Consider the following 25,516-nt stretch of genomic DNA (forward strand, 5'->3'; position numbering starts at 1 on the left):
ACACAATTAAGTTGAGAATCCAAAGGCCTTGGATTCCATGGTCTTTGCAAGCAACAAATTTATGCTTGACTTTTAGGTTCTGAAGGACATATAATTGAGATTAGAATGCATCTGAGAGAATTGCCTGCATTACAGAAGGCAGTGATTGTGATTTCCCATAGTGATATTTCCTATTGATTATACTTGGCAAAATCCCACCAACCGTCAATCTGTGAATATAGACTGATTTTAAGATTATCATTACTTGTACTTTTAAATTTTTTAAGAAATAAAATACTTGGGAATCAACAAAAGAGATGAAAGATCTATATAATGAAAATTACAGAACCATAAAGAAAGAAATCAAAGAAGTCCTTAGAAGATGGAAAGATCTACCTTGCTGTTGGATAGGCAGCATTAATATTGTCAAAATCACCATACTACTAAAAGCACTTTACAGATTTAATGCAATTCCAATCAAAATTCCAATGACATTTCTCATTTAAATAGAAAAAGTCATCATGAAACTCATCTGGAAAAATAAGAGACCCAGAACAGCTAAAGCAATCCTTACCAGGAAGAGTGAAGCAGGTGGCATCACTATATCAGACCTTAAACTATACTACAGAGCAATAGTAACAAAAACAGCATGGTATTTGGCACCACAACAGACTGGTAGACCAATGGTATAGAATAAAGGACACAGAGACTAACCCACAAAATTAAAATTATCTTATATTAGACAACGGCGTCAAAAACATACACTGGAGAAAAGATGGTGCTGCGAAAACTGGAAATCCATATGCAACAAAATGAAATTAAACTCCTATCTCTCACCATGTACAAAACTCAACTCAGAATGGATCAAGGACCTAGGAATAAAAACAGAAGAAAAAGTAGGCCTAATCTTCATCATGTGGGATTAGGCCCCAACTTCCTTAATAAGATTGGCACAAGAATTAAAATCAAGAATCAATAAATGGGATGGACTCAAACTAAAACGTTTCTTCTCAGCAAAAGAAACAATCTGTGAGGTGAATAGAGAGCCTACATCTTGGGAGCAAATTTTTACCCCTCACACATCAGATAGAGCACTAATCTCTAGGGTATATAAAGATATATAATCTCTAGGGTATATATAGGTGACTCTATGACCAGTGTGATTTTGCAATCTGTACAATTAGAAAAATGAGAAATTATACCCCAGTGATACAAATGTATGAATTGCCAAGATCATTGTAATGTCATGTGTAGATAATAATAATAATAATATAAAAAAGCTAAACACACACACAAAAAAAAACCCACAAGTAACCCAATCAATAAATGAGTCAAGGACCTGAACAGACACTTCTCAGAAGATGATATACAATCAGTCAACAAATATATGAAAAAATTCTCATCATTTCTAGCAGTTAGAGAAATGCAAATCAAAACTTTTCTAAAATATCATCTCACTCTAGTCAGAATGGCAGCTGTTAGAATACAAGCAACAATAAGTGTTGGTGAGGATGTAGGGGAAAAAGGCACACTCATACACTGCTGGTGGAGCTACAAATTAGTGCAGCCAATATGGAAAGCAGTATGGAGATTTCTTGGAAAATTGGGAATGGAACTACCATTTGACCCAGCTATCCCTCTCCTCAGTCTATACCCAAAGGACTTAAAAACAGCATACTACAGGGACACAGCCGTATCAATGTTTATTGCAGCACAGTTCACAATAGCTAGACTGTGGAACCAACCTAGATGCCCTTCAATAGATGAATGGATAAAAAAAATGAAATATTACTCAGCAATAAAAGAGAATAAATTCATAGCACTTGCAGGTAAATGGATGGAGTTAGAGAAGATAATGCTAAGTGAAGTTAGCCAATCCCAAAAAACTAATGTTTTCTCTGACATAAGGAGGCTGATTCATAGTCGGGTAGGGAGGAGGAGCATGGGAGGAATAGATGAACTCTAGAGAGGGCAGAGGGGTGGGGGAGGCAGGGGGTTAGAAATGATGGTGGAATGTGAAGGACATTATTATCCAAAGTACATGTATGAAGACACGAATTGGTAAGAATATACTTTATACACAATCAGAGATATGAAAAATTGTGTTCTAAATGTGTAATAAGAATTGTAATGTATTCTGCTGTCATATATAAATTAAAAAAATAATAAATCAAAAAAAAATTTTTTGTAGTTGTAGTTGTAGATGGACAGAATGCCTTTGTTTTATTTGTCAATTTTTATGTGGTGCTGAGGATCGAACCTAGTGCCTCATGCATGCTAGGCAAGTGCTCTGCCACTAAGCCACAGCCCGAGCCCCATGACTTTTACTTTTAAAATTTTTATGATGTTGATACATCTTTATTGAATACTTTAATTTGGAATATTTAGTAGTTTTGGTGGGAAACTACCATTAATTAGGCTGTAAATATAATTTATTTTGGGTAATAAATTGAATTCAATGAAAATGCTCCCTAATCTTTGTTATATAGCATTTTCTTATGTTTTGTTTTTCAACCCAGAAATTGTGTCAAAAGCCTTGGTAGACAACTTGGGCCAGATGTTGCATGTTTTTGTCCTCATACTGTGTTTTACAGTTTTTTTAAGCATTGGCTTTTTTGTTTAAGCAAAATATTGGTTCAGCGTTTCCCAGTGGTGATCTGTTTGCCCACAGAGACTGGAACTATGCTTTTCCTTTGGGATTGTTATCTGGCTTTGTAGTGCATCCTTCTGCACTAGGCAGCTGGTTGGCCACAGGTGTTGCTTGGAATTGCTGGACCATTATATTTTTATAATTTCCTGCATGCACAGGCCCATGTATTGTGCACATGGAGGAAGTTGTAACATAGATATGATTTCAGCTAGATGCTGCCATTCTGGCAAGTCTTTTAAGCTCTAAGCTTCTCTGCCCTCCTCCTTTGCAAAACCAATGCCTTTTTACAGTTTTATCTTAGAATTTTTTCTAATTCATGAAAATTTTTATTCAGTGATGTCTTTAAATAAAGTATACTTTATCTGCTTTTAATTTCCTCTAGAGATTATCACTGTCATTTGAAATGAGACATTTTCTTATTTTGTTAATATATTTTTTTTTAGTTATAGGTGGAAACAATATCTTTATTTTATTTTTATGTGGTGCTGAGGATTGAACCCAGTGCCTCACGTGTGCTAGGTGAGCACTCTGCCTCTGAGCCACAATCCCTGCCCCTGGGACATTTTCTTCTTTGCCATTTAAAGGAAATATACATGACTTTTATGGTGTGGAATTTTGAACTTTCCTTTTGATATACTTTTGAGAACTATAGTACATTTTTTAAAATATTGCACAGACCACCTGTCTCTTCCCCATGACCAAGGTGTGCTCTCCAGCTTGGGTGATCACATTTCATGTGGGTTGTTCAACATGAAGCCTTTCTGTCCTGGACTCTGCTCAGCCTCCGTAGATTGTATGGGAAACCACACTTTGGCAAGGTTCTATATGCTAATAATGATTTCATAGAATATTTTTAATAGTATGTGGGCACTCTCTTGTTGCCAGGACCTCATCAGTTCTGAGTGCTTAAGTGATCGTTATCATTAAATTCACATTTTACACCTAACCAGAGGTTTTTTTGCTCCAACTGAAAGGAACCTTCTTATTCATCAGGATCCACTGAGCTGTAGAGATTCAGATTATTAGCCTTTCTGTTCATGATTTTCGTGCTTACCTGCTTCCCTCACTGAGCAGTTTGTGTTTTAATAGATGATACAAGAAGCCACTGGAAGTTGTGTTATCAGGGTGCAAAGAGCCCTTTTGTTTTTTAAACCCACATTGTATTCTTTACAGCTGAAACACATGTTGAAGGAATTACTTCTAACACATTCTCTGAGTAGATGATGAAATTAGGAAGACTGATGTGTTTAAGTGGAGTGTTCTTGTGTAGAACCAAGGAAACCCCTCTACTTTCCCTGGGAGCCACTCTCATTTTCTCTCTTGGGACTTCATTTTGCTGATCATTACCTATCCACTCCGTTGTGCACATGGAGACACCTGTATGAGGCGCTCTGACTTCTGCCACAGAATTTGTGGTGATTCCGAAGCTACTTTTTTTTTTTTTAAGTTTCTAAATTTAATGAGGTTAAAAAGGAACTCCTTTTATCAGCCTTTCCTCTTTCACCTTTTCCAGTATACTGTTTTGAGGTCTTAGCTGTTTATAAACCACAATTTAGTTAATGTGTAAAGACGTATTCATTAGGATAGTTCCATCCCACCTCCAGTTAAAGCAGAATGTAAACTAAAATAAAGTGAAGAATTTCCACATACATGGTAGAACCATGTGACCTTTATAAAATTGTTCCTTGATTATGATTGCCAGGCTGATTAATTTAAAGGAGAAAAACATATGGTGGGAGAGGGTGGTGCCCATCAGAACCCTGTTGGTCTCCTCAGAGGTGGTCTGCCTTATGCCTGACTCTAGAAACTGTGTGGCCTTCATGCAGACTGACCAGCCTAGAAGGTACCTAGTTCCCAGAGCCAAACCCCACTCTGTGGTGGTTCAAGAGCTGCACTATAGGAGAAATTCAACAGAAGATGAAAGATCAGAGTCTATGCACAGCAGGTGCACATCTTTGTGCGTTTAACCTGGGGTAGGCCTGGCCTCCCTGATGGCCTGTGGGGTGTGCCCTGTAGGGCACCAACAGGCAGCAAAGTGGATGTCTTCTGAAGGGCAAGGAATGGAGGTCATTTCCAGAGTATGTCTCGGTGGTGGCTTGAGAGTCTGTGTTTAGGTCATTTCCAGAGTATGTCTCAGTGGTGGCTTGAGAGTCTGGACACTAGGTGTTCCCTAGTGTCCAGTGACCAGTGTGGGGAGCCAATTGCTTGACTCTCAAGTGGTGAGGATTTCTTTTTATTTCAAATGAAAGCCCTGTTTGATTTAAATAAACATAGTAAAGCATTTATTTATTTTATTATTTGCTTGCCTTTATAGTGTTTGTTGAAAAGGTGCTGAAGAGACTTTTTCCTAATGTTCCCAGTGGCCAAGAAAAGGAAACACCCCAGCTTTTGCCCTTGGAAACACCATTCAGGAAGACAATCTCTGAGAAAGTGGAACACAAGCGTATTCATCATTTGACAGGTGAGATTGTCTGTAAGTAAGGATGGTTTAGATACTCAGGTTTTCCTCAGTGATTTGTATTTACACTGGAAAATGTATCCTCTTAGCCTCAGGCTTCTCTTTGGTGATCAAGTTTTGCAAAAGTCTTGACAGCAGTGGTCAATGGGACAGGAATCCTTCTACACACACTCTGATGTGTTCAGAATCAACTTGTAAAGGAAAGCCAGTATTAGCACTCCCTAGCCACACACTAAGCTACCGCGTCTTGAGTTCATTTGCATGTTCTTTTCTGGATGAAGAGATTAGACTGTAGGAGGTTTGGGCTCAACCAGAATGAGAAAGTAGCCTCTATCTCTGTCATCTATCCTCAGTGGTTGTACTGACCCCTGATGACCTTGGTACCATTTGGCTTCTGCCCATTTGGGAATGGTGCTTGATGTTCCTTGAATATTGGTCTTTAGCATATGTTTGTACCACTGACAGCCCTACCCAAGATCACTTGGTCAGTAGGAGTGTCTACAATGAGAGTACTACCAACTTTGGTTTCCTAGCAATGCAGCTATGTTAACTTAATGGGAAACTACTGTATGAGAGTCAAATGAATAGACCACATGAAATACAAACACATATGGGTAGAGCTGCTTTTTTTCCCAATAAATATATGAATGTATAGGTGTTAGTCCAAACCAAACTGCGTTCCTGAATTTCCGTTTTAAGGATCAGTTCCCTATCTCTTTAGTAATAGTTTCTCACTAGGTATTTGTCATTCACATGATTCTGTTGCTGAAAGCTGATTGATCTGTTAGTTCAGCTAAAGAACCTTGAGAAAAGAAATTTAATTCCCAGTGTTTATATCATATAACACTCCCTCAGTTGAATCTCGACAGGCAGGCCCAGCAGTCCCACAGTCAGACTCCTGCGCCACAGGTCAGACTCCAACTTCCTTGGAACACATTTTTCCAGGGAAATAACATTATGCATTGTGATTAGATTTCCAGGTAAGCTCAGTAAACCTGTTTAATTTACAATATAATGAATGCCTATGGTACCATTCTGGCTTGGGGTACCAGTTGATAGAAGACAGATGAGAAGGAAGACATTTTCTTCTTAGAGATATGAGACTGTACTGACATATTTGTCCTATAGAACCTATATATCCCCCGTTCCCTTTCTGTATTTTTCTCATATGACTTGATGTTTTAAAAATCTTATGAACTCTTAAGGTTCTTTGAATTAAGGAGTAAATGACTGCCATTGAATGTATTTTTTACTTTTCAATGAATATTCCTCTTATAGGCAGAATCACTTTCTCTGAAAACACATGTTTTGAAGTTCTTATCCACAGTACTTTAGAATATGACTATATTTGGAGAGGGGGAAGTCTTTTTAAAAAGATAGTTAAGGTCAAGTGACGTTATTAGGATGGACTAAATCAATATGACTGGTGTCCTTACAAGAAGAGGAGATTAGGAAATAGACACACATGGGGGAAGACTATGGAATGACCCAAGAAGATAACCACCTGGAAGCTAATGAGAGGCCAGGAACACATTTTCTTTCAGCCCCAAGAAGGAACCAACATAGAGCTTATTCTTGGACTTCTGGCTCTTTGAAGTGTGAGATGATGAATCTCTGTCATTTAACTCACCCAGTCTGTGGTACTTTGTAATGGCAGTCTTAGAAAACTAACGCATATCTATTTTACTAGTTTTTAAAAATCAGAATAAAAACAGAGTTTAAAAGGCAGGTAATGAAAATCTGAAAGAATCAACAAACTTCTGGAACTAATAAGTCACTAAAGAGGATTGCAGGATATAAGAATAATATATAAAAATCACTTCCCTGTATACCTGCAATGAACAAGTGGAATTTGAAATTAAAAACACAATACCATTTACAGTAGCACTCCCAAAAAATATTTAGGTGTAAAACTAACAAAATTTATATAACTTCTATATGAAGAAAACTACAGAATTCTGATGAAAGAAGTCAACAAAGAACTATATAAGTTAACTGATAGTCCAAGTTTATGCATAGAAAGATTCAATAGCATTGAAATGTCAGTTATTCCTAATTTGATTTCTGAATTCAATGGAATCTCAGTCAGAATACCAGCATTTTGTGGATATTGATAAACTTTCTAAAAAATTATTGGAAAAGCAAAACACTGAGAATAGTCAACACCGTATTGAAAGGGAAGAACAAAGTAAGAGGTCTGACACTACTGACTTCAAGACTTTCTGTAAAACTACATTAATCAAGGTAGTTTAATATTAGGGGGAAAATATAAATAGATCAATGGAAAAGATTAGGTAGCAATAAGATATATGCACACAAATATAGTTGACCAATCTTGGACAAAGAAACAAAGGCAATTTGTTGGGTAAAGGACAGATTTTTCAACAATTGGTGCTGTAACAGCTGGACATCCACATGTAAAATATAGATAGACAGACACAGACCTTACACGCCCGTATTGGCACAAAATAAGTTATATACGTAAGGGTGAAATGCAAACCAATAAGAGGATAATAGAGAAGAAAATCTTGGGAATCTTGGTATAGTGATGACATTTTTATTATGAGCATGATTGATGAAAAAGAATTGATAAGTTTGGATTTCATTAAAATTAAAAACCTCTGATCTGTAAAATACACTATAAAGAGAATGAAAAAACAAGTATTAGAGTTTGAATTTTGAACATCCCCCAAAGACTCATGTGTTGAAGCCTTGGTTACCAATATAGCAGTATTCAGAGGTGGGGATTTGGGGAAATAGCCGAATCATGAGAGCTCTGGTCCACTGAAGGATTTGTATTTGATGGCATTATTGAGAGGTAGTAGAAACTGAAGAGTTGACTGGGCCTAGTTGTAGGAAGTAGGTCACTGAGAGCATGCCCTGAAAGGAGGGTACAGTTGTCCCCGGCTCCTTCCTCACTTTTCCTCCCTGCTTGATGGCTGCCACTTGGTGAGCAGCTTTCTCCTTCCATACGTTCACCATGATGTTTGTGCCTTCAAGTCAGCTGACCATGGATGGAAACCTCTGAAATAATGAGCCAAAATGAATCTTTCCTTCTCTAAATCTTCCTCATGTGTTTGTCATAGCAACAAGAAAGTATCTATAAACACTGCAAGCTACAGGCTTCCTAAGAAATAGTTTTGGGGAGATAAATATTTTAGAGATTTTGAATGTCAAATCTTCATTCTTACACTTCATTAGAAGTTTCACAGGTATAGAATTATGTGTTAGAAATCATTCTCTTATTTTTATAGACTTTACTTTGAATGTCCAGTATCACTGATGAGAAGTTTGTTGTCATTCTGATTCTGGATCCATGGATGGAATCATTCCCCAACCCCAAGATTGTTTTGGGTTTTTCTTTTTGGCCTTAGTAGAATGGAATTTGACACTGAGGTTTTAAGTGTAGGTCTATTTTTATCCATTGTTCAGATATTCAATGGCCCTTTTAGACTGGAAATACATGCTGTTGGATTGTTTCCTTGATAATTTCCTCTCCTTCATTTTCTATCTTTTCTACTATAATATTCTAGAAAAATATGTATACTTGATATATACCTGATATTATGTGACTATTCGCAGTCAAAAGGCAGGTTTACTAAAAGAATTGTATGAAATTATCCTCAGACTATGTATATCAGGAATATATGAAACAAATGAATTTTGTGTTTAGACTTGGGTCTCCTCCCCAAGATGTCTAATTAAGACTATGCAAATATTTCACAATCAAAAATAAAAAACCTTAAATCCAAAACACTTCTGCTAACAAACAGCTCAGGTAAGAGAAACTCAATCTGTATACTTTTTTTTGATGGTCATATTTTTTACCCTTGGATAAATGTTTAGGAGTAGAATTATGTGGTCATGAAGTAGACATATGCTTGAACGTTTTATGAAATTGCCTAAGAGTTCTCTGAAGTGATTTTATTACTTGACATTCCCACCAACAATGAATGAAAGACCCATCATCCTTGCCAGGATACACCCAGGGTCTAACACATGCTGGGCAAGTGTTCTGACACTGAGCTACCTTCCCAGCTCTTGTGAATCTAATGTATTAAAACATTCTTACATATGGCAAGTGGAATCTTCCTGTTTTAATTTTCATTTTCCTATCGATGAATGCTTTGTTAACTTTTTATTTGTGCTATTATTTGTTTATATTTCTTTTGTAAATATCTTTTCATCTTTAGCCCATTTAAAAATTGGATTGTCTTTTTAATTATCAGTTTTGGTAGATCTTTACACATCTTGAGCACAGGTCCTTTGCCATACATCATTACTATGAATATTTTTTCCAGTGGTTGCTTATTCATTTTTAATCAATATTTGGAAGAGCAGAAAGTTAGTTTGATATATTCCACTTACCAATTTTTTCTCATTTATCATCTGAGCTTTTTGCATCCCCTCTGAGAAATCTGAGGTCCACCTCCAGGCAGTGGAGATAGTCTTCTGTTTCCTTCCAAGAACGTTTATCACTCAGGTTTCCCATTTATGTTTTTGTTTCATCTCAAATCAGTTCTGAAGTCTGCAATTATATAGGCTTGTGACTTTTTCTTTTTCCCCCATAGTGATATCCAGCTTTTCTAGTGCCTTCCTGGAAGAAATACATGAAATTATCTTTATGAAATTCAAGCACATGTCCCAAAATTGAAGGACATGAGTTCATATGTATATATTTTAAAATCAGATTAGTTGCACACAGAAATTCTTAAAAATTAGCTGAGCATTGTGGTGTAAACCTGTAATCCCAGTGACTTAGAAGGCTGAGGCAGGAGGATCATAAGTTCAAAGATAGCCTTAGCAATTTAGACCCTATCTTAAAATTTAAAAAGGGGGAGAGGGGGCTGGAAATGCAGCTCAGTGGTAAACTGTCCCCAGGTTTAGTCCCCAGTACCCAAAAAGAAAAAAGGAAACTCTTAAAACTTTGTTTGCATTTGTATTGTCACAGATTACTTTGGAGAGAATCAATTTCGTCCATCATATTGCATTCAATAATGTTGGCTCTTGCACTGAACTCTCAGGATTGATGGCCTGGAGTTGCCCTGGTCTCAAGAGCATGACTGGGCATTGAAGGAATATTTGCTGTATTTCACTGGGTGTTTCTCACTGTTATGATGGAAAGGTTTTCATATTTTTTTATCTGCTGTCTCACCAGAAATGGAAACTTCTGATGTAGGAACATTTTACCCTGACTGATTAACTGGTTAATTGAGCAAATGATAGTCTGCAATAGGCTTGGTGGCAGCCAGTCCCATGATCTGCCTCACTCTCTCATTGACATTCAGTAGATATGAGGTGTCTCCCAAAAGCTCATGAGTGAGACAATGTTAAGAATTTTCAGAGATGAAATAATTAGATTATAAGAGGTGTGACCTAATCAGTAGATTAATCCACTGATGTGGATTAACTAGGTGGTAACTTGGACAGGTAGAGTGTGGCTGGAGGAGGTGGGTCACTGGGGCAGGTGTTGGGGATTTGTATTTTGTCCCTGGTGAATGGAGCTTTCTCTCTCTGCTTCCTCTCTGTCCTGTGCTGAGCTGCTTTCCTGCTTCACACCCGTCTGCATGATGTTGTGACTACATAATTCTGGAGTCCAGAATTATGTAGTCAACCATCTGTGGACTCAGATGTCGGGAACCATAAGCCAAAAAAACCTTTTTCTCCTCTAATTGTTCTTGTCAGGTCTTCGGGTCACAGTGACAAAAAAAAAAAAAAAAAAAAAAAAAAAAAAAGAAAAGAAAAGAAAAGAAAAGAAAAAAAAATGATTTAAATCAAAGCAGCTGATAAATTTTTCATTTTGTCTTTAAGAATAGGCATCTTGGGCTGGGGATGTGGCTCGAACGGTAGCACACTCGCCTGACATGCGTGTGGCCTGGGTTCGATCCTCAGCACCACATACAAAGATGTTGTGTCTGCCAAAAACTAAAAAATAAATATTAAAATTCTCTTTCTCTCTTCTCTCTTCTCTCTCTCTCTCTCTCTCTCTCTCTCTCTCTCTCTCTCTCTCTCTCTCTCTCTCTCTCTTTAAAAAAAAGAATAGGCATCTTGAACTTTGAGTGTTTGGATATATGTGCTTTCTAGGAAATAATAGTATGAAGAGGGAAGTGTCTTTGAAGTGGTTTGGTTCTGCAGTTGTGTGTGCTGGCACTATGTGACAAAGCTGGTAGATACATTTTGAAACTAAAACTGAAGTGGGAATATTTTGTGAGATGATAAAATTCTGGATATGGCACTATTTGCTATATTAGTCATTCCACATTAATTGTTCACTGTTTCAGCAATAGTGGCTCATAAATCCATATTATATGGCAGATATTATTCCAGGGCTAAGCACTTTCAATTAACAATTACAAGGCAGTGAAGCTTTAGTAAAAAGCTTTGTTTTGTCATAGATTACTTTGGAGCACATAAAATAGCTGTAATGAAATTGTAGTGTGGAAGCTGGGTAAGTGAAAATCAATCATGAGATTGTGGGTTGTGTATGTGCACATGTACACTTGGAAGGATGTGTGCATTTGCATATGTGCATGTGTGTGCATGTGCTGAGAAGTTGGACACTAGCATTCATTAAATTAAATCTAATGAAAATCAGAAGGACAATGAAAGCAATTCTCTTCTCCACTGAAAGCCTATCTTGAGGAAGTCCATGAAAAAGTAGAGAGGGTCACGGAGACACAGTGCACTCTGAAGCAAAGTGCCTGACTGTTGTGAGAGGTTCTTGTGTTCTTGTTCTTCTAGAGACATCCCATCATGCATTCTTGGCACAGACTTTGGGGGATTTGTACCTCAGTTTTACCTCTGCAGAATAAACTGTGGTGCTCTGTGGCCACGTATTTCTGTAGATCTAACTACTTGAAATATAAGGAAACCAAGAAAGAAAAAGTGTTGCTAAGACATGTGGTTTGGGCCTACCTCTCTGGTGCCATTCATGGGACTGAATTCCTACAGTAGCATCTCCACTTACCCCACACAGATAGGAAATACTGTTTGCCATTTTCCCTCTGATAATAATTAACTTAAATATTTCATATTAAGATAATTGTAGAGTGCAATTAAATGTGCAGTGTCTAATCTGAACTTTACAACTAATACAGACATTGTGTTTGGAACTTGAGGCTCCTCTCTAGGACGACTCCTGACAGAACCTCTGCATGATTAAAAACGTGTAGCTAAGGAGCCCTCATGCTACTTTTGCCTCACAAATTGACAAGAGTTTTTCATAATTACATATATACACCTTGTCATTGAGAACTCAGAAAAAAAATGAATATCTTAGAAATTAATGGTAGAAATGTCACTTAGTACAGCCTTGCTGGAGGGTAGTTTTATAGCATTATTAAAATATTAAAGTCTATATCTTTGACACAATAATTCCCCTCCACATGTTAAGATAACTTGTGTGCACAACCTCCAAATGTTGGAGTACCCCACAACTCACTCCTCAAATTTCTTCTCTCAACCATGCCATCTTACTAGGGAATTTAAAGGGCTTTTATGTCTCCTATGTATGTGTATCTTACGGCTCCTAAACTAAACTCTCCAAGCTGTCTGCAAACTCGGGGATTTTTGTGCAGGAAAACTTTGTAAAGCAGGATACAAAGCCTGCTTTCCCACTTTCCCATCTCAGGGAAGTGGTGTCCTTTTCCACTTGCTCAAGCCCAAACCAGCAGTCAGCAGTCCCCTTCTCTCTTCTCTCCTTCCACTCCCTCCCTCTCCCCCCTCTTCCCCTCCCCCCCTTCCCCCCTCCCCTCCCCCCCTTCCCCCCTTCTCTCTCTCTGTCTCTCAGCATCTGCTGCCTTCAGCATATCCCAAATCCGACCCCTTCTCACAGAAAACCCTGTTACTGACTGCCATATTTTACCTACCTCTCAGAGGTCTGACAGTTTGAATTGCTGGGGGCATGTATCTTGGCAGACCCAGACTTCCATAGGGATGAGAGGAGATGCAGGAAGAGAGGTCAGGAGACCAAATGGCAAAGATGGGGCAGGCTGCTATATGATTCCCTTCCCAACTCTCAAGTTTCCATTAAAATCACTCAACTCTCAGGTGTGGGATGATGATGGTTTTCATCTGGATTAGCAAGTAACATAGGAGACACAGCTGGCACCACAAGGAACCAGAATAGGGTAGATGCCAGAAAGTGTTGCCTCTGGGTGTGCAGATTTATAGGAGGCTTTGGGCAATCACAGTCCTTGTGATTCGAAGCATGTGCCAATTTTCTTAATTCTCCAGGAGGCAGAATTGTCTCTTGTTGTTGTTACTGGGGACCAAACCCAGGGGTACTCTACCACTGAGTTGTATCCCTAGCCCTTTTTATTTTTTATTTTTGAGAGGGGGCCTAAGTTGGCAATGCTGACCTCACACTTGTGATATTCCTGCCTAAACCTCCACCTTGTGCAATGTTACTTTTATTTGAGCTGAAAATTGGAAATCTACATTCCTAATAGTTGAAGATGGTTGAATGAAATGTGTTGTATTCATAAGATGAAATGCTTTTCACCCATTAAAGTCAGATGTTAAAGATGTGTGTAGATATTGCCAGTGTCCTTAATATGGGAAAAATGTATTACCGTCACGTGAACTTTAGTTTAAAATATTGAATATAGGAAAAAATTATGTAGATTTTTAATAGTTGCTAACTTATTGATGGAACTATGGGATACTTTTATTACCTTCCTTGGTTGATTACCATGCTTACTGTAACATTTTTGATGTTTATTATTGTTATTGTTGTCTTTTAAGATACTAAAACTGGAAAATACCCAACTGCTTTTGTTAAAATAGGTTTGAAAAATCCCTGCTAATCCCTGTGACCATCACTAAAAAGTGGAGAAACAAAGTGTGGTATGTTCATTTAATAGAATGTTACAAGCTCCTTAAAGCAATGAATTAGTTCAATGAGTGCTAAGTCTGTTTTCCATACCAGAAATTACCTCAGAATCCCAAAGCATCGATGGACTCTGAATATGGACATTTTCTACTCTGGCACATTAATTTCAGTTGGATATGGATATACACATCTTTGTATAACAAATTAAGCAGGTCTTTTGTTTTAACTAGAAAGTATAAAACAAATAAGCAAGAAGAAAGAAACCAACAATGCTTGATTTCCTGTGGCAGTAAGTTTTTCCCCATGTTATCATCAGATGTTGCTATTTTGTCAGCTTTTCAAGATGTACACACATGGAGCAAGTTAAGCTGGAAAACTTGTAAATTGACATCCATAGAATCATTTTAAAAGCAGATTTTGTTTTTGAGAGCAGTAATGTAAGGTAGTTGGTGCAGTGTATAACTTAGAGGAGGTGGAAGGTGAATCACTTGAATCCTAGTTTTAAAGGGTAAGAAATGTAGGAGTGGCAAGTAAAGCAAATAAAAGGACTGGTAACAAACACTTCGCATATTGATTTTCTTTTTTTCATAAAATGTCAGCTGTCTTGACTGTAAGATGGGTTAATCCTGACAGTGCCTGGTATCGGGGACTTCTAAACAATGGTGGGCCCCACGGAATGACTGAGGGTAAGTAATAGGTAAACTGCTCTCCCCTGAGGGCAGGGTGAGAGGCTTGTGGGAAGCCGGTGGTGGCAGTTGGGCTCTGAAGGTTTTTTTCCTGAGGAGCTGTTTTGTTTGGCGTGTGTGGTTCTAAAAATAAAGTTCGTTTCCTTTGACAAGTGGCTCCTGAATTGTGCCCAGCCAGACTGCAACAAATGAGCCTCAATGTTAAGGACAATTTGAGTGGAAAAGTAACTGCAGGGTATGTGGATTATAAGAGCTTCATTTTCCTACAGACACACATGCCCAAGAGCCTACTACTCAGCCTTTAGGGATTCTGACCAGAATTGGGTGTAGCCAGAATCACTTCAGGAAACTCTGATACCTTTGCACAGTGAGTCTGTCCCCTAGGGTTGGTGTCCCTCTCCCACTGTTAGATTAGTTCAGGTCACCTAGCTTTCTGTGACACAATATATGCCTGTTTGCCTCTTCTCTTTCCCTTCAGGAAGTTATTTCTGTGGGATGGAGGTCTTGCCTATCATAGTCTTATGACATCCCTAGTATCCTTCTTAGAGAAGCTGTGCCTTCCTGAGTGTGTTCAGTAGACTGCACCTGAGCGGTCACAGGCCTGGGGAAAGCCTAGGGAACCGTAGCACTCAGGTGTGGTGCCCTCTGAGTTGGCTGTAGCCCCACGAGCAGTCAGAGCCCCAGAGTCCCTCTCACCAGTGCTGCTGCTCCTCCTTCCTTATCAACACCCTCTGTGCTGCTGTCCTTGATGCTGGGCCACATGCCAGGCATAGACACATGATCCAATCTTACAGCTGTCATTTATGGGAGAGATGACTATTCCAGAAATGGAGAAGCTGAGGCCCATACTACCAGGCTAGTTGGGATTGAACCCTGCCCTAACCCAGCTGTGACATTATAGCTTGGACTCATCTTGTACACAAGGAAGGTTTTTGCCTTGCCAAAATGCTGCTGCAGGTTATGGATTTATAAATTCTGATGAGTTGACTAGAGCAATGGATTCCTAGGGATCAGGGCACCTCAGATCCATCACAGTATTACAGAAGCAACACTGAGAATAACCAATCAGACAGTGATTCATTTAGTAAGATATTGGATGATGATTGCTGATTGTAGAATAGCAATGGATATATCCTGCCAAGATTAAACTCACATTCTACTGGGACTACATGATAAAATCTGTGAATAACTGCAAAATATGAAAAAATACAGTAAAGCCATGCACAGCACATGGTTGACTGCAGATGTTTCCAGAGTATCTAATAGGAACTTATAAAGAAATAGCATAGTGCAGGAGGTGGTCACAGAGGCACATTTTGAATGAAACACACAATGAAGAACATCAAGGTGCAGAACCCATGGAGACCTAGTCCTCAGGCTATTCTTGACAGAGGCACTAGCTGGCACAGGCTTATTGTCAGAGTGTGCTGTACTGTATCAAATGAAGGAAGTGCAGTGTGGGCAGATGGAGCAAGAGGATGAGCAAGACGACCACTCAAGTCAAGGGATAGTGAGACCCTTACCCACAGTGAGGTGACTTTACCGTCTGGGTCAGGAGGCAGTGAGACTCTGACCGACAGTTAGGTGACAGACTACTAGATCTTCCCTTTGCTCAGGATGGTTAATTATTGACAACAGCCTGTGCCCACATTTAGCTATTTAATTTGAAAATTGAAGATTAAAACTTATGTTTCCTGTTAAACTGACACTGTTTCAAAAACTTCCTGGTCCTGGAGTAATTGGACACTCAGGTATAGAGCATTTCTATCAGGCTGGACATTTCTATGCTGCTGGGCTCTCTATCTACAGAGCACAATGGGACTTGGGAATTAGTGGGTTGTGGATTACTTTACGGTTTTGTTGGGGGCCCCTGCATAGCTATGTGAGAAAAAATGAATTGAACCTCACCATCTGAAACTCCTTCAGCAATACTTCACAAGGATCCAGAATCTTAAGTTTGAATAGGAAACCATAAAGGTGCTGGAAGAAACTATTAGAGGATTTTTTTCCCTGTAGAGTTTCATGTACAAACCTAAAGGCATAAAAGGAAAGATTGTTAATTATACTTTGGGGGGGGTGCTGGGGCTTGAACTCAGGGCTCTGTGCATACAAGGCAAGCACTCTACCAACTGAGATATATCTCCAGCTCTAATTATACTATTTTAAATGCAAAATTTTGCATTGCCAAAAGGCCATGAAGGCAGAAAACAATGAACTAGGAAAATATTTGAATATTGGTACTGACAAAGAATTAATTTCCTTAATGTATGAAAAGCTCACGTGTTAATAAGAAATTGACTACAAGTTCAGAAGAACTCTGGGCAAAGCAGCATCAGAGGCACTTCACAGACAGATATACAAATCTCTCATCCCTGAAAAAAAGATGCTCTATCTCTGATTATAATAGAAACAAATCAAGAGTGTGTTGGAATCCCTGTTGTCATAGGTCAAACTTTCGTTCATGCCCTGGGTCAGGAGCAGGCAGGTGAGCAGATCTGACTGTCTAAAGCCTGAACATACACCATGGACATCGTTAGCTCCAAACACACACACCTGGGTTCTAGCAGTTTTACTTCCAGCCAGTTTTCCTGCAGAGTAACACATATGCAGAATTGCCATGCTCAAGGTTATTCATTATGGTGGTGTTCAGAATAAAGAGGGATTTGGAAAGTCTAAATTTCCAATGATGAAAGGATGGTGAAATGCTTTTCGGCACATTTGTCCTCTGGAAGCATATGCAGTCAACAAAAGGGATCTGAGCCCCTTCATGACTTACAGAAATGAGTAGGAAGGTGTATGAGGCAGTGAGAGAGTTTATCTCTGGGGGAAATAAAGGAAGGAAAAAGGAATGTTATATGTTGATTTATTTGTTTGAATTAATTCTGATAGCTACAAGAATCCACAATACATAGTAGTATTTGATTCCTCCTGGGAGGGAGTCAGCCCAGAGCGGACGTGGCAAGGAGGCTTATCAGGCATGTGTGTAGTCTTGAGCTGTCTATCAAGTAAATGTCAGGAATAAAATCTTACATAGAGACCAAGGGAAAGATATTATCATATCTACAAACCAGAGATTTTACCACCCACAGACCCTAACCAAGAAAACAATCCAGTGTGTTTTAGCAAAAACAAAGTGAACCTAGATTAGGAGGCAGGGATGATAGGGAAAAGAAGAGACGTCAGAAACTGGTGAAAGTCCTGGTAATGTAACTGACTCTTGACCATACTAAAGAAGTACTTATTTTTGTGTGTTTTGTAAAACTTGGAAACCACTGTGGCTAAGAAGAATTTGTGGCCTTATGGAATTTGGAGAAGAATGGCCAATTGGTGAGGAGTTACTAGAGTGCTATCTGGGGAGACGAGATGACCTTGCCTAGGGCAAGTTGGAAGTCACTGTGTCTGATGAAAAGTCCTTGTGGCATCTACTGTGGGGGGCAGACATCTGTGTAACTCTCCCAATTTTATTCATCTATTTATCTATTTATTTATTTGGTAGGCAGACACAATACCTTTATTTTATTTATTTATTTTTTATGTGGTGCTGAGCATCAAACCCATTGCCTCATATGTGCTAGGCAAGCACTGTACCACTGAGCTGCAAACCCAACCCTCTCATTTTATTAGTTTTCACAGTGAGTCAAGAGTAAGGGCCATTATAGAGAAGATAGCAAGATGGTTTTCATGTGGCACCAAGGACATAAAGATGCCTGGTCCTGAACTTAAGGTGACAGTTGTAGGCTCTCAGATGTGAGAGAGGAAGTGAGGGTTCTATGGTATTCAGCACTGGTATTGGCCAGGTGGACAGAGAGAGAAAGGAACTCTGCTCTGTAGACATAAGCAGATTTCTACCAAATCATAGCTGGAAAGAGGGGTGGGGGTTGGGGATAGTGCAAGAGGTAGAATCAGTGGGTTGTGTTCCAAGTGAGTTGGATTAAATCATAGAAAACCAATAGAGCTGCTCAAAGTGTGTCCCTTCTAACACTTAGGGACTTCCGACCTCTTGTGTATTTTCTTAGGGATATGCCACTGTTGACTTTCCTCAAGTAGAGAGTGCATCCCTCTTGCCTCTCCATGTCTCTATCACTCCCCTGGAAGACTAGCAATCCCCAAAAGCTGAGCTCAGATGTTGAATGTTCCACATATCTGGTGAAGATGGTGGGTTGGAGACTCAAATGGCTGTTGGCTGTTCCACAAAGTGTGACCCATGTCTTCCTTGTTTATAACTGAGTATGGAGTATATTGGCTAACATTTAGAAGGGTGAATGTCATCACAACAAATCATTTTTCCCTGGAAAGAATATAGAAATAGAAATAGATGTTACTATAGATTACCTGATACATTTACTTACAGAAAAGCAGACCAAGACCTTGGGTAACAGTTGCCTACCTCTCCTAGACACCTCTGATGATGACAGTGTTGTCTTTTGCAGCTCAAAAGCCTAGCTTGTAAAGTCAGCATGTGGCTTCCCAGAAGACTCTGTCTGCCTACCATGATGCATTTCAAAAACTTCTTAGATTCATTGTAATTTTCCATTGCATGAATCATCTCATGCTTCAATTCCATGATACCTCCCATATTCATCCTAATAATTAAGTGAACAATGACATTTCTACGTTCTATTTAACTTTCTTATTAAGAAAGATTTAGCTGATTAAAAACTTCCAAAAATATTCTGTAAAAAATGATCAAATGTTGATGGTACCGATAGAGATAGTATACTCAGAAGCACGTCTCCATCTGCCCTTGATTCTAGCAGAGAGTGACATAGTAATTAATCAACTGTGGTGAATCAAATTAACTACATTTGTGGCATCTTAGCTTTAAGAGAATGAAATACATTGTAGCAGAGGTATTTCAAAATGTTTCAAAGTTTTTACTTTTAATATTTTATATTAAATATCTTGAAACCATATATTCTATTATATATCTCAGTGATTTTGCTTCATCTTTGTTATTGTTTGTTTTAAAATAAAATGTTCATCTGTTAAACACTAATTGGGATATTCATGCATGTTTGCCAAACATAAGAGAGTCACTTTGCCATATTTTTAAATGAAAATGTGAGCATTAAGAAGATTTATACTACCCAATATTAAAGAGTGTGAAAGAAAGCAGCCCTCTTATAGTTAGTTTCCTTTCTAGATGGTACATATAGAAAGTCAGCAAAAGGCTAATACCCTTCAAATCAGTAATTCCATCTGTAGGAATTTATATGAAGGAACCAAGTGGCCAGGTGTGCAGAAGAGTAGGCAGTAGGGGTGGTCATAGCAACCATGCATGACAGGCCTAGTCTGCCTCCATGTGCAGAGTTTAAGAGAACAGTTAACTATAATCTGTAAAAATGTATAATACATGTGGCATGATCCCATGTGCCTATGTGTCTGCATATGTTTCTGTGTTTCTGTATTCATACAAGTGTGTATACCTTTAGGGGGCATTGATGTGTCTGGATGTCTGTATATATCTGTATGCATCTGTGTGTGTCTGTGTCTGCATATATTCTGTGTGAGTGCACATACATGTCTGTGCATGCTTGTCTATGACTGTTTGTGGGTATGTACACCCAGTATATATGCGTTATCAATACATATGGAGAAAAGGTTTGGAAAAACTGCACCAAAATGTTGAAAGTTTCATGACATGATAATGAATGGTATGTTTTGTGGACTATTATATTTTCTGTTTCATATTCATGAGATAGTTTTATTTTTTATCTTATGAAAACTCAGAAGTTTATAAGTAACTTAATGTGCATTTAAATAATCATAGAAGTTCCTTTCTCCTGGCTAGATATATAATTGACTCACTTTTTTGGTGAAATTCTTGGTTTATTAAAAGTGGTATTTATGTCAGTGGTTAGATTTTATTGAGCTATTTGTTATTTTATCTTCATTGAATATTTTTGGAGAAACAATTCTCATGTAGTCAGGACAAATAAATGTGTGGTTACATTATGTAATATTTACCAGTGCACATCAGTTCCCTTTGTTCTTTACAGATGGTGACATTAAGATCCAGCCTGAACGACGGCTCTATACTGTTAGTTTGCCTCCTGAGGGGTATGTTCCCTGTTTGCCAGAGCCCAGCAGCCGCACAGATTCCGAGAGTGCCTCCAGTGGTCCAGATGCAGAAGGTGAAATGTTGTGTGGGAAGAAAGGGGAAATTTTTGCAGACAAATCTTTATTTTCTAGTATCACAAATTAATTATCTAAATTTATAATTAGAGGAATATGGGTAACCATATCATTGTGTAACAACCACAGAGTGTACAGATACATATTTTACAACTATTAAAATGATTATAGGCCAGGCAGGGTGGCACACACCTTTAATCCCAGTGGCTCAGGAGACTGAGGCAGGAGGATCACAATTTCAAAGCCAGCCTCAGCAATTTAGCGAGACCTTGTCTCAAAATAAAATATCATTAAAAAGGGCTGGGGATGTGCTCAGTGGTTAAGCATCCCTGGTATATACCTAGTAATATACCAATCCCTGGTATATTAAAAAAATGATTATAAAAGAACTTGTAATAATAGGAAAAAATACTTAGTGGGGGAACTTAGAAGTCTGGAATAAATACGTCAAAATATTAATAGTACTTGTCTTTATTAATAGAACTTTTTTTTAATTTTCCAAGCTTTTGAAAATTTTTTTATCAAGGAATGAAATTATTTTGTATCTCTTTGGAAAAATATACATCTAATTTCCCTAGATGACTTTAGCAAGTATACACTAAGAAAGTCTACACTATAAACCTTAATTAATTTGAATATTAAGAAAATGTAAGCTGTGGTAGTGCGCATCTGGAATCCCAGCAGCTCGGGAGGCTGAGACAGGAGGATCATGTATTCAAACTCAGTAGACCCTATCTCTAAATAAAATATAAAATATGGCTGAGGATGTAGCTCAGTGGCTGAATGCCCGTGAGTTCAATCCCTGGTACCCAAAAGAAAGGAAGGAAGGTGGGAAGGAAGGAAATAAATATAGTTTTCTAATACTGATCTTTCTGCCTTCCTAATTAAAGAGTCAGAGACCATAAAATCAAAAGTGGGATAACTAAGGCATTGTATATTCATTTATTTCAAGCTTTGTTGAAAATCTTTGAAATACAGTTATTAGATAATTCTTTAACTAGAAAGTTTAACTGTGTTCTTATGGATATAAATTACTCTGGTGAGTAAATTCATTATGTACTTAATGTGTTGAACAAGAAAATATGTTTGGTTCATTCACATGCTATTATTTGCAGTTGGTTCTTATTCACACATTTTTGTTGGGAATTATTTCACTCATGTCTTTGTATTCAGTTAGTTCATTTATCTGGCAATATATGCAGTTGGCTCATCTGCTGTTGAATATTGTTAGCTCTCATGTGCTATTGTACACAGTTGGCTCTCATCCTTGTGCCATTGTATACAGTTGGCTCTCTTTTGTGTGCTGTGGTGTATATTTAGCTCTCACTTATTCGCTACTACATACATTTAACTCTCATTCAATCATTCATTCATTCATTCATCTGCTTTCATATATACTTGGTTTTCATACACTGTATGCAATTGGCTCTCAGCCTTGCCGTGTTGTATGCAGTTGATTTACTCACATGCTGTTGTATATAGTTGGCCCTCACTTGTGCTCAGTAACAATGTAAGGTAGCTGTGCTGCTGATATCCCTGCAGGCAGCCTGTTAACGAGAGGCCACAGGGATTCTGGTTGAGAAAGCCTCTCTTTGCTGTAAGCTAACAGCACCTCCCAAGCTGTTTGGTGGTACTAAGCTAGGACAAACTTCTGGAAAATGGAAAGATGTTAGTGCTACATAGACAGATATTTCTCTTACATAAACTGTTTCATCGTGATCAAGGGTCCTGGTCCCTCAAGTAATTACTTTCTTCCAATGGCCTATGTAGCCTGTGCCACCTCCTCCAGACAGGTTTCTGGGAACAGTTATGGGCTGGTGAGAACAAACCTAATTGCCCTACAAAGAACAGAGGAGAGGGGCTGGGTCTGTAGCTCAGTGGTAGAGTGCTTGCCTAGCATGTGTGAGGCACTGGGCTTGATCCTCAGCACCACATAAAAATAAACTAATAAAATAAAGGCATTCTGTCCATCTACAACTACAAAATTAAAAAAAAAACACAGGAGAATTGAGCAATTAGGATTCATTATATTTAAATAGCTGTGGCACCTAGGCACATTTAATGGTAACATTATTGAAACTTCGAATACATTGTTACAAGTAACATTTTTAGAAGTTGTTGGGCAAAATAATACTCTTACTTCATTTTCTCCTTTGCTTTCTGGTCCCTGGGAGCTGTTTTTAGAAGGAAATGGTGAATAATGATCACTGCCATGGAGTGGGTGGGCAAGGGCATGAGGGCTTGGCAGCAGGCCTACACCTGTCAGTTGTTTCCTCAGATGGGGCCTCTGAACCTCCCTGACCTGATCCCAACTTTGTGTTTGCCCTCACCATCTGGCACTGTCCTCAGAAGGCCTTTTGGAGCATGGATGGTTGCCGTCTGCTCTGTGGAATAGCTCCTACAAGAGGTCCTATTAGTTAATTTAATAACTTATCATGAACTGAAACCATTAACCCAGTTTTTCAGAACAGTTTTAAACCACTTATTAATCAAAGTTGGGCTGGGAAGTTGATATTTTGAATGCTTATAGCTTATCTCTAAACATTTTTATTTCCCTTTTTTTTTTTACTGTAACCCCCATGAAGTAGACCATTTAAGAACACTGGAGTAGATAAGGTTGGAGGAAAGGTATGAATCAGCAGTGTTTACTTACTTTACCTATGTCCTCCATAATGAAAGAATATTCAGAGTTCTGCACTGTACTGCATCAGGCAGGTGGGGCATGATGCCAAGGTAGGCCTGCTGCCTTCCTGGAGCCTTGAGGGGGCTCGCTAGGAGCCTGCAGCAGGAAAAAGTCAGGGCCCAGGATATACACCTCTTTCTGACCACCTCCAAGGATCGTACAGGAATAAGACATAGAGACATTGAAGAGGAAAGAAAGAAGAGGTTCTGAATTTCTTCAGTTGCAATTTTAAGGAAAGAGAACATGAGGACTAAAGCTGGAAAAGAAAATGTCAGAGTGTCCCTACTTTTCAAAGAAGTACTTCCAGTCGTTGATTTTATTTTGAATTTCCAGAATCAACTGATCACCTGGATGGTAACTTCTTAAAGACTGTGAAAGATAAGACCTGGCTCATGTTTGCCTTGGCTGCTACCATTTCTGGCCCCCGCCAGTTTCCTCCACACACTGTGCTCAGGGCTTTGCTCAGACCTGTTCTGTAAGTACCAGTCCATGGGCAGCTCACACTGATTGCCCTTAGCACCCCTACCACCCATCTGGCCTTTACAGTGACATCTGAATTCCTCATGGCACTCAGGGGCTACTTCTCCTTCCAGGAAGCCTTCTTTGAACCCCTAGTCTAGGCCTTTCATTATAACATTTACTCTAGGCCCATATTTGCATCTGTCAGTCCTGAGCTTCATGGGACTCGACTATGTTCTTTGTCTCATTTTCCCTGGTTCCTGGCCCAGTGCCTTGTGAAAAGTCAGAATCCAGTGCTTATTAACTATCAAACTTGTTCCAGGGCTTGTGTGTATCTGTGATGAAGACAGTACTGTGCTCAGAAGCCAGAACAAGACCCAGATTTCAGCAGTTCATTCCACTCTGCCTCCTGTCTTTCACAGACTCCGATTTCTTTCAAGTTTATCATTAGTTAGGAGCAGGTGGGCAGAATTGTAGGAAAGGGAAGTGGTGTTGTTAAACCTGAATTCCAGTCTTAAAATGCATAATTTTATGCAAATGGGGTTTTTTCAGAGAACTTTCCCCACCTGGGCTGTGGTTTAAATTGCAGCAGAACCGTAGGTAAGTGGAGGCTCCTGCTCTTTCCTCTTCCACAGGGCATCATTTCTCTTCATGTTTCATGTTCTAAAGAGCCTGTGAACCCTTGGCTACTAGTGACAGAACAATTCTCTCCACAGATTATACCAAAAGAGAGCCTTGCTTTTAGCATATTTTCTGTGGGAAATGCACACCAATCTTCTTTAGCATGTTAACTCATTTATTTGGCAGGAACACTGCTTTGCTCACTGTCTTGGAACATTCATAGGATGCTGCCCTACATGAAGTTATATAATCTATTGCAGTTATATTAAAATTCCTCTGGGGTGGCTAGAATCATAAGTAATGTTTGTCCTCAGAATATACTGAATCACATTCATCTCTGGGTGACTCACATTACAGGATTTGGAGACTCTAGATGATGTCTAGTAGATACACATGACAGGTAGGAGCTGCTGATTAGAAAGTGTCCCATCCTTACTACTGTCCAGAAGCATGTTCCTGAGCACCCGAGTAAGATACAAGTCTAATCACTTAAGAAGAAAATATCTCTTATCCTTAGCATTCCTAAATGGTGCACCACCAAGAAAAGTGCGTATTGGTGAGCTGTCAAGTTTTCATCCAAAGTCCAACTCCAGTATTTGAGAGTTCAGTTCAAAGAAAACATGAATCATTAAGTTCATTAGGTTTTGGAAATATGTTCTTTGTATCAAGTCAGACCATAGGAAAGCCATATACCTGGTTTATGTTACTGTACCTGTCCATAAAAAAATACTGACTTGGAGTTTCATTTTTATATTCATCTTTTATTGCAGATTAGTTAAAGACATAGAATGTTTATTGTTTCTTTTCCTTTGCTTATTATAAAACGATCTGTTAAAATTTTATTACTTAGCTTGGAGTAGTGGTGCACGCCTATAATCCCAGCATCTTGGGAGGCTGAGGCAAGAGGATCACAAGTTCAAAGCCAGCCTCAGCAATGGCAAGGCACTAAGCAACTCAGTGAGACCCTGTCTCTAAATAAAATACAGAATAGGCCTGGGGATATGGCTCAGTG

At 38.7% G+C, this 25,516-nt stretch overlaps 1 protein-coding gene across 3 annotated transcripts in view; it reads left to right on the forward strand.

Annotated features, from left to right (window-relative positions):
* The window catches only part of Erich1 (glutamate rich 1), a 78,652-nt gene that overhangs the window by 11,792 nt on the left and 41,344 nt on the right, over positions 1-25,516 (forward strand). For all 3 annotated transcript variants that reach the window (XM_026380249.2, XM_026380250.2, XM_077792586.1), the window contains exons 2-3: positions 4,944-5,090; positions 20,606-20,740. In XM_026380249.2, coding sequence (XP_026236034.2) covers positions 4,944-5,090; positions 20,606-20,740 — 282 coding nt within the window. The remainder of the gene's footprint in view (positions 1-4,943; positions 5,091-20,605; positions 20,741-25,516) is intronic.

This window comes from Urocitellus parryii, chromosome 14 (genome assembly GCF_045843805.1).
Source record: "Urocitellus parryii isolate mUroPar1 chromosome 14, mUroPar1.hap1, whole genome shotgun sequence".
In the NCBI taxonomy this organism is placed as follows: Eukaryota; Metazoa; Chordata; class Mammalia; order Rodentia; family Sciuridae; genus Urocitellus; species Urocitellus parryii.